Source organism: Rhinolophus ferrumequinum, unplaced genomic scaffold (assembly GCF_004115265.2).
Source record: "Rhinolophus ferrumequinum isolate MPI-CBG mRhiFer1 unplaced genomic scaffold, mRhiFer1_v1.p scaffold_63_arrow_ctg1, whole genome shotgun sequence".
Lineage (NCBI taxonomy): Eukaryota > Metazoa > Chordata > Mammalia > Chiroptera > Rhinolophidae > Rhinolophus > Rhinolophus ferrumequinum.
In genome coordinates, this window is record NW_022680426.1 from 56,110 (window position 1) to 66,109 (window position 10,000).

Here is a 10,000-nt window from a genome sequence, read left to right on the forward strand (position 1 = left end):
CCTCAAAGTATTTTTTTTCCATTTCCTGATTCTGAGTTTTGAGTGTGTCCATTTGCAGTCTTAGTTTGGCGATTTCATCCTGCAACATGTGATTTTCACGCAACAGGTCTTTTTCTTTTTTGTAACTCTCAGAAACCTAAGTAAAACAAAGGAGACTTGTAGCTAGCACTCACTGAAATGACATATCATGATATCCTCTGAAATTAAAGAAGAACCTAAATGTTTATATAATGAAAAGGTTGCAGTAAGTGGATATCCCATTGGAAAAATACAACGTTGAATCCAAACCTCCAACTTTATACAAGCATAACTTCCCCAAAGTTAGAAAAATTTAATATAAGATGCTGAATCCATGAAAGTGAAAAAGAGAATTTTAAAATCATAAGAGAATTTTAAGCATCTCAGAACTGGAAAGGCAGCAAACCCAGAAGGCATGAAATAAAAGATTAAGAAGTCTGACTACACTTTAAAATAGAGTTTACCGTCTGAATATACACCTCTCCCACAGTAAGAGTATTCACTCTGCATATTTGGACTGATTATATTTCCTAGAATTTTTTCCCCAAGAATATTCAAAAGATATTCTACATTACATTTCTAATACTTTCAGAGTCACTTATAAGATTAAATCTACTAATTACTGATAAATCTAGGCATTGCGCTAAGCACTTCTTTATACATCAATGAACTCATTTCGTTATCACAATTTCAAACAGAATGATTAAAAAGATGAGCAAGTTCAGGATTTTTCCCAGGACTTTGGACTCTACAATAGTGTGCTTGCTGCCCTTCTAGTGTAAATATATAAATTCAAAAGAAGCCTTAGACTTCAAAAAACTCAGGGTAAATAAGCTAAAAATTATAGAGCTCTTCTTAGAAAATAGTGAGATTATTTGCTACTGCATAAGTGTTATTTCCTTTTCATAATGTTTAAAGGAGAAATAAATGTGAAATAGGGGCAATGTATGTGAAATAGGGACTATTTCAATAAATATGAAATAGGGACTTCTTTGAATAAAATACTCACCAATAAATTATCACTAAGTATCTATTATGGCATACAATTTTCTTCAAAAGTTCCTAGCACTGAAATAGGACTCTACTTGGAACAAATTGTTACTTTTCTCAAAAGAGGTGAATGAGATCTAAAAGACGGTCTCTGCACTGGCTATACTTCTACTCCTTACAATCAGTGGAAGTGAAAACTAACCTCTCTACTAATACAGCAAAGGGATGAAATCACTGCCTCAAACTGAAACTTCTGTTATTAGTAGCAATAGTTTTGAGACTATAGAAAGCTCATAGATTCCTACAAAAAGTATTGAAAGCCTCCCCTTTAGATGAGACATTGTGAACGTCACTACTTGACTGTTGGACATAAAAGGATTTCAATCAAGAATATCACTTATTGCAATGGACGATAAATGTCACTCCCCCTAAAATACACACACACACACACACACACACACACACAAACACACACATGCACACACTTTTAAAATCCTCTACAATTCCCATATGTACAACATTGGTTTTTAAAATATGTACATACACAAATACACACACACATATTTGAAAATGACTAAACAAAATACCTCAGAATTCATTTTCTTAAGATTTATTTCTGTCTCCTTTTGTTGTTGAAGGCAATTGGTCAAGATTGCATCATGTAATATTCTGTTGTCCTGTTCTCGAAAAAGTGGCCTCTGAGTGTCGTTTTCCTCTTGTACAACCTAGAGAATCGAATATGAACAAAGAAAAATTAGAATATACCTAAAATTTAACTGTTAAAAATCTTAATCTACGTTTACTTACTCCCAAATTATTGGACTGTAACTAGAAAGTGAAAAATAAGTTGCCTTAGTCTAAATTAGAAGAAAAACATGAATCCGCAAAACTAATTTTGTCACTGTTTGAACTAAACAATCGGTTATATGTTAAATCCACCCAAAAAATGAAATAGTAGATGATTTTTAATGTCACAGAGGCTTCCTCATTTAAAACAGTTCACCTCACCATGTCTTAAATAGTGAGTCCCTTCAGTGAATTTGAGAATATTTTTTCAAGACTCATAACTGGAGAACAGGCAGACTTTAATTAGGAGCCCACATCACTAACACCAATCAGTAAGAGAAGTCAATTCCTAAATGTTAATTCAAATTATACACTATGACAGTGTTATGCAGTGACATAGTTATCTGTGGCATCCAATTCTAACTTATTCAATACCCACTAATAAGAGCAGATAAAAAATTAAACCATATTTACTGATTTCCTACACTGAAATGAAAGAAATTAGGAAGTTATTGTTTGTGCCCCAACAACCAAAGGTCCCATCCTGAGAAGAAGTGATTCTCTTAAAAAGCAGTTGAGTTGAGTGCATGACCCCGTTCTCTCCCTGAATGTAGACTCAGAGTCCATTACACAGAGGTCACAAGGAAGAATCCATCTCTAACCTTGGCCTTAGTGACCAGCCATACGGAACTGCACATTCTGAACCCCTGAGAATCCTGACTCCTTTCACGGGAGCCCGAATCAGTGGCCATCATTTTTACATGGTTCATAATTTCAACTGTCACATCATGTGATTCAATATTTGGTGTTACTTTCTTTATTATGTAAGGGAGTTATGATAATTAAAGGAGCAAACAATATTCAGGACTTTATTATTTTTTTTTTTTTGCTTCAATCCACGGATAAAATTGAGCTATGAATATCTATAGATTCTAACAATATTTTGTTTTGTAACGAGTACAAATGTTATAAATATCATTCAGTTATGACCTTTTGACTCCAAAAGGCTAGCATGAAAGGTAATTTCAATTGGACTATATTATATTATTAAAGCACAGAAAACGATATTATACTAGAAATTTAAAATTAAATTTCACATACATGTGTGTAGTTCTTTTCGTTTCCATCAAGCCTCGCTTGTCCTTCCTCTGATGTCATTCCTAGGTGTTGTCCTGCTGATAAATCTACGTATTAGTTAAAATGAACTACTTAGAACAGTTAGATAAAAGCTATAATCTTTATAAATACAGAAAATAACGTCTTATCAATTGAGAGTTCAAATTAAGCATAATCTTTTCCTGAATATTTACTTTACTTAAGAAATACTTCTAATTAGTTAAGACTTCAACAAACCATTTGGGTAATATGAGATGTCACAAAGTGAAAGGCATACAAACATGTCAAAAATTCATCCACAAATTCATTCATTGAACATCCATGGAAAAACAATCAGAAACAAAACACAATTTAGAAATGCAGGACAAACATATCGAGTTGCACTATATACTCTGTTCTCTACCTCATAATAGTACCTTTTGAACAACACCCTAAGATTCAACTGCAACGTCATTCATTGTTTCCAGAATGACTGTTACTTCTGATGCATTTATCTTCCTTATATCTGAAATGTTTTCCTCTACTATTCTGAAAATTTCCTTCCACCTTTGAGGATTCAGCACTGGGGTTTAAGGAAGAAGAGAGAGAAGAGGAGACAGACTGTGCACACAGCTGAGAAGGAAGTGCTATGGATTTAATTCTCGATGATTCCCATCACTGCTGGGAAAGTCAATTCTAAAATATATAAAGCCACAGAAAATCCAAGAAATATTTGATTGTTGGTTTCGGAAGGTGCTTTTTCATTTACAATAAATACAGTTTTAACTGATACTTGTGAATTCAGAATATAAAACTAAAGCTAAGAAACTATGTTTTGTTTCACTAGGCAACCTTTAGATCTTTATGAAGTTTTCCCATCTGGTCCCAATGTTCTAAGTATAATTCTGCTGCCCACTCCCCAGAGTATGCCAAATACTAGTCTAAAGGAAATCAACCTTTTCACCTCATTCTCTTTCTTATTTCCGTACGTTATTGTGGTTCAGGAAGAATGCCAATGTCTTGCTAAAAGTCATTCTGTTTGGCTGTTAAGTTCCATAAACAGAGTAAACATGAAGTAGATTTTGCCACAAAATGACTGTTGGAAAGTCAGAACTATGATCAAGCTACATAGAGGTGGGCTAGGGCTGAACACTTTCTGTTTCTTTATTTCCTTCTTTGCTTTCTCTGTTTTCTGGTAGCTGTGATTCACACAAGTCATGGAGCCTATAATTACCTAACAAAAACACACCTGCAATCTGAGTCTCTAGTTTATCTATTACGGTCCTCTGTCCAAACTCTGTGGATGCTGACAGAGTTTTGCTCATTGAGTGTGATGCAAATGGCCTTTTATCACCAAATTTCCAATCCCCAGATCTTTGACAAGTTTCATGATTGGAGGTCAAAGAAGTAGAATCCCAGTCTGAATTCTGGGATTAAGTTTTCATTTATTAGGATGTGAAAATAACACAAAGTTGACTATCTTGTAAAACTTCCTTTTTCAGAGAAGTAGTCACACGTCCTTTCCCCCAAACACACTGTTCCTTCAGAGTACATTTTATTTTAGGTGTCCTATACTTGCCATTTACATAGGTAAGTTTAATTAACTATTATCATGCAGCAATTTCTATTACATAATGTGTTTCCAATTAAAAATTTCCTTCTTAATAGTTAAGATGGTGCAGGGTATGATTTTTTTTGTTATTATCAAAAGTTATGTGTAACCACTTATCTTAAGTTTAAATATGCATGACAAACATGGGATTACAAAACCTTTTAATGAATGGTACTACTTCAAATAAGAAACTACTTATTATAAGAAAATGGTCTTTTCTAAATGCTCCAATATCTTCAGAATTCATCCTTTAAGCCTTAGATAAACAGATATTCATATGACAAATGACAGTCTTGGGTGACCTTATTGTTTCCAAGGAAAAATAGGATCAAGCTAGGTCCACATGAGCTCCAAAGAGTACAGGGCACCATGAGACAGAAAATGAATATATAACAAAACTATTTTGCTTTTGTTTTTTAAACAATATTCTCAGCTTAAAACTTCTTAAGACAAGTGAAAGAAAAACACAATTGTAGAAGTGAAGCTTTAAAGCCTGTTTTATCATTTCACATCCAGGAAGCCTGTATATCATTTAAAACGGTGGTTTTCAATGTCATGTGAGAATCCCTGAAGTCCCAAGATGTATGAGTTCAGGGGCCTGAAGAGGTCAAAACTATCTTCTCAGGAATACTAAATGTCATTTGCCATTTTCACTCTCATTCTCTTGATAAGTGTACAGTAGAGTTTTCCATGCCTGTGATATCACAGCTCTGATGGTAACATCATAGGTCTGATGGTTACTGGGTCGTAGTTCAAATGGCTCATGGAATACATGACTGTGTGTGCTCGTATTTTAAATTGCTCAGTTTTTATTTCTAATATTGTAACTATCTATGGAGACTACCGACTTAAAAATATTCTTTGGAATTCTCAATAATTTTTAATAGCATAAAAGCATCCCAAGGCACAAAAGCTTCAGAATTACTGTTTTCAAAGATTGTGTCTACCAAATATTCATTATGATTAATTCTCCCATTTTTAATAATCAAAGACACCATAAGCGCGCGTACACACACACCAGGTGTCTGCTCAGCGGAACATCTGGTTGGCTGAAGATCATCAGTGTTACAACACTAAGAGGAAGTAAAGTTAAAACACAATTGACATGGTAGCAACTGAGTCTTACTCTGGGAAATGGTCAAAATTCAAAGAACCATTTTAAAAGCCTGGAAATCTCTTCCAGTGTTATAATTAACCTCTGAGAACCCCTATTAAGTATAACGGTTCCAAACTGGGACATTTAGGATAGCGAAACAAAAGGAGAAACATCTTAATTAAAGTCATATTTTTAAAATCTTGTTTTCTTATTGCTGTCAATGTCTTCTTTTTCAAACATCGATACCAACAATGACATCACGTTGTTTATGTCAAATCCTTCAATTAAATTTGTAACAAAAGAAAGGAATTCTGAATAGAAGACTGCAAGCATGTCACATGTCCTTGTGTACTCCTTCCCAAAATTAAATTGGTATTACAAAGTGTACCTGGTCTGGGGGTTTGCACATCGTCCATTCCTACAGCTTTGTTAGGAACAGGATCTTTCACTTCAATGCTCGTCTGCATGGGTCAGGAAACAAGATGATGAGTAACTAACGGACACTTCATACAATTTCTAGTTAATAATTCAGGATAAAAATATTAGTGTTATTACCACCAAGAAAAGGACTTTTTGAAAAATAGGTATTTAAGCAAATATTAGGTTGGTGCAAATGTAATTGCAGTTTTGCAATTTTTTTAAGCTTTTAAACTGCAATTACTTTTGCAGCGACCTAATACGTGTACTTGCTATAACTGTTAAATATTTCTAATGACAGATTTGTTTTTTAGTGTTAAAACAAGATACTTGCTTGACATGGAAAGAAACCTTGGTGTATGTCCTGTTGAGTCTAAACAGAACATTTTAGAACCTACTTCATCTAAGTCAACAAGAGCTTGGAAAAACTGAACTCTTATTTGACAAAAATTTTGATAGAAAAAATGATTGAACCAAGTGGCAAAGAGATAAGAAAAACTTTTCATTAAATTATGTTTCAATAAATAATAGGAAAAATGTTATATATAGTTATGCAACTTTTCAAAAAAGTATAATAATTTCTAATCAGGGAAAAATAACATTTATTTATTATAATCATCGAAAATGTACCAGACACTTACTATGCACATTTTATTTCTTTCCCACACAAAACAACAAATATAAAAATGGTTCAATGATGGTTACCCCACTTCCTGCTTCCTGGCCATTCCAAGACATTAGAATAAAATGATGAACAGATGTGATCCATTGTTATCTCTGTCCAGCAGGTTTTGCTTCTAGATCTTCACACGACCGGCTCCTTCTCATGCTTCACTTGGCAGTTTTTGTCACACTCAGAAAGATCTTTCCTGACCACCGAAATTCTACTCCCACTCCTATTCCAACTACAACCATGCCCCGCCCCACGACAATATTCTCTAACCCAGCATGCTCTATTCTCTTTAAATGAAGCACTTACAGAGACTTATAATGGACTGTTGTTCACTTGTTTTTCTGCTCCTACAACTACAGCTGAACCCCTGAACTTCTCCATTCAGTGTCTAACTGCCCAGCACACAGCTGGTATCCAACTAGAAATTTACTCAAGGTGAAAACATTGAGATCGCACCAACAAAGCCTCAAGCACCAAAACACTACACATCTATAGGGTATCGCCAATCACAGTCTCCTGAAACTTAACATCCCCCAGATTAGGAATCCACATGCCCCTTGTAACTTTTCCTTTCTGTTCTTGACACTACTGTCATTTGCTTGTCCTTCAGGTTTACAAAAAGTGTCCCCGATACTTAGTAAGTCACTGTATTCCACTGTGATCATTGTGTTTTACATTCTATAGCAACCTTTACAGTTTTAAAAGTGTTTCCACATTTGTTACATTTATGCGTTCCACATACCTGAAAGGTAGTCGTTAGTACCATTATGACGAATGAAGTCACTGACATCCGATAGGTTAAAAAGAAGTTTCCCCAAGATCCCACAGCTAGTAAGTGACCCATGCAGAATTCTAGTCTGTTCTTATCGTCAAACACAGTGTCTATACCAGTAGGCAGCAGTTGCCTATATCAGAAGATCACACCTTTCTTATATGTTTCCACAGCTGTCACATCGCATTAGCTCATCATTACATTGTACTTCTATTACTACAAGTACAGTTGCCATCAAGTTACTCAATGCATGTTATTTTAAGTGAACAAGACAGTTGTTACGTATTAAAGCAGCGCTCAGCCGAATTGTTGTTAGTATAATCCAACATATTATTAGTATTCACCATGCTCTTCCTTCCCTGGAAAAGTTCCTTGCGGATCTATTTGACAATACAAATATAATAATACTTTGATGTCCCAGGCATTATCTTTTCAAGTTCCAAGTTATAAACAAACCCTACAATCCAAATTCTTTCTTTCTGAATCTCATTAGGACATTTACACATCCACAAAAACCACAAAATCATGCCTTTGGGCATAGTTCGAGCTGGAATAATTCTTTAGCTTTTAGGTAAACTTAACTTCAGAACCCAAACTGGTTCCTTATGACTTGGAAGCCTTCATGTTTTATACTATACTACACTGACTGCCTTAAGCGAAACTTGCAAGTTAGCAGAATTGTACTACGCTGTCTTATTATATTACACATAGCCAGTTTATTAATTATAGGCTAAACCATAAAAATTGGTTTGTATGGGGAAATGTAGAGGTGAGAAAGTCAAGTCAAAGCATACCTTTTCGTTTTAACATCACAGAATGGTGATATTTAAAATAATGATAATAATAATAATAGTGAAAGACAGTACCTCAGAATGCCAAGGTGATTCTACATCTTCTTCTTGTCCTAATCCTAATGATGACTTTTTAACTATAAAACGTAGTCACAGATACATTAATGTGAACATGTATTACTATGCATTTTGAATACACATTCAGTCATGAATATTTCCATAAAAGTAATAGCAGAAAAGAATTTCAGGGGGTTAAAGCATTTGCAAGAAGAAGCAGTTGTTAGTAGTTGGGATACTTTTGAAAAAAGATAGAAAAAATGCTTAAAAGAAATGAGTATCACATTTGGATCTACACATGTTAGATTTGTTTATAGCAGCACTTAAGCTAGAAAGAATTCATAGATAGTCACTAAATTACCACTTATATTATTCTGGTGTGCTCCTTCAACACAAGTCAAATTATCATTGCTTGTTTGGTCTTGTGGAGCACTTTCAATAATATCCACACGATTTTCTCTTTTTCCAATTGCCAGCTTGGTTGCTTCTTTCTATTAAAAAAAAAAAAAAAAGAAAACAGAAAAGAAAAACCCAACTTCAGAAAACATCATATTCATTTACTCGTTCACTCACTCACTCAATCCATCCGTCGGTACGACAAGAAAACTTTACTGTAGCCATCAAATCATAGGCACAGACCCAGGGGAAGCTGGAAATATAAATGAAACATTTTGTCCTATATTCTAGTAGTAGAGATATTATAATATTTAAAAAAATAAGAACAGAAAAGTACTACTCTCCACTTCGACACCCGAAGTGAATAAAGTATAGTAAGGGCACAAAAGAGACAACAATAAGTTGTACCAGGGAAGCTCGCAGATGCTGCAAAGATAGGGCTGCATCTTGAAAGTTATACAAGGTGGTGAGGGAAAGCATGAAGGGGATTCCACAAGGGGAGCGGGAGCAAAAGCCCGAGGTATGAAATAACATATTGCAAGTGAGGACCGCAAAGGAATGGGGTAAGCCTGGAACACTGAGAATGGGATGGAGATACCACTGCAGTTTCAGAACCAAATCAAAGGCACGTGTCATGCTAGCATATGAATTTTACCCTAACGTAATGGGGAGTCACTCAGTAAACGGATGTGTTGCATCATCACAATTCTATTTTACAACAGTCACTCAGGCTGCAATTTATGATATTGAGGACTTCCGTTTCTTCCTAGGATCCTATGCATCATCCTGTCTTGCGTCACAGCAGAGCCTCTCCTCGGTGCCTCCAAACCTACAAAGGCAGCTACCATGAGTAGGTCACTTTTTAGCTTCTACTAGGTGGCTCTGGGTTGGGCACAAGCAGCTGACCTGGGCCTGCCCCACAACCCCTCCCAATAGGCCCCAAATCCAACACAGTTGGTAATCAGCTTCAGCAACACAAGAACAACACCCAATTATCTCCATAAATGACACGCCCAAGCCATGGAATGAGCAGACACCAGAGTCCCTGCTACAGTCGATCTCACTCTGTGAGGTCAGCCCACATACTGTAGTCATCTACTGTAGTCACAGCCAGTCGTCCTGAGGGTCAATTCCACACACTGATGTGCCAACAACAATCAAGGCTCAAGTACAACAGGAGGGCACACACCACTCACACGAGCTTCTGGAGCACCCGGCTCAGGTGACCGGGGAGATTGTACCACGGGACCCACATGACACCTGTTATATGAGCCAATGCTGCCAAGATGAGAAGAAT

General features: G+C 35.7%; 1 protein-coding gene across 1 annotated transcript in view; it reads right to left on the bottom strand.

Moving 5' to 3' along the window:
* Positions 1–10,000, bottom strand: part of LOC117020055 (ankyrin repeat domain-containing protein 18A-like) — a 91,985-nt gene that overhangs the window by 55,830 nt on the left and 26,155 nt on the right. Inside the window, 6 exon segments of the mRNA XM_033102256.1 lie at positions 5–136; positions 1,596–1,733; positions 2,896–2,978; positions 5,950–6,058; positions 8,326–8,387; positions 8,669–8,798. Coding sequence (XP_032958147.1) covers positions 5–136; positions 1,596–1,733; positions 2,896–2,978; positions 5,950–6,058; positions 8,326–8,387; positions 8,669–8,798 — 654 coding nt within the window.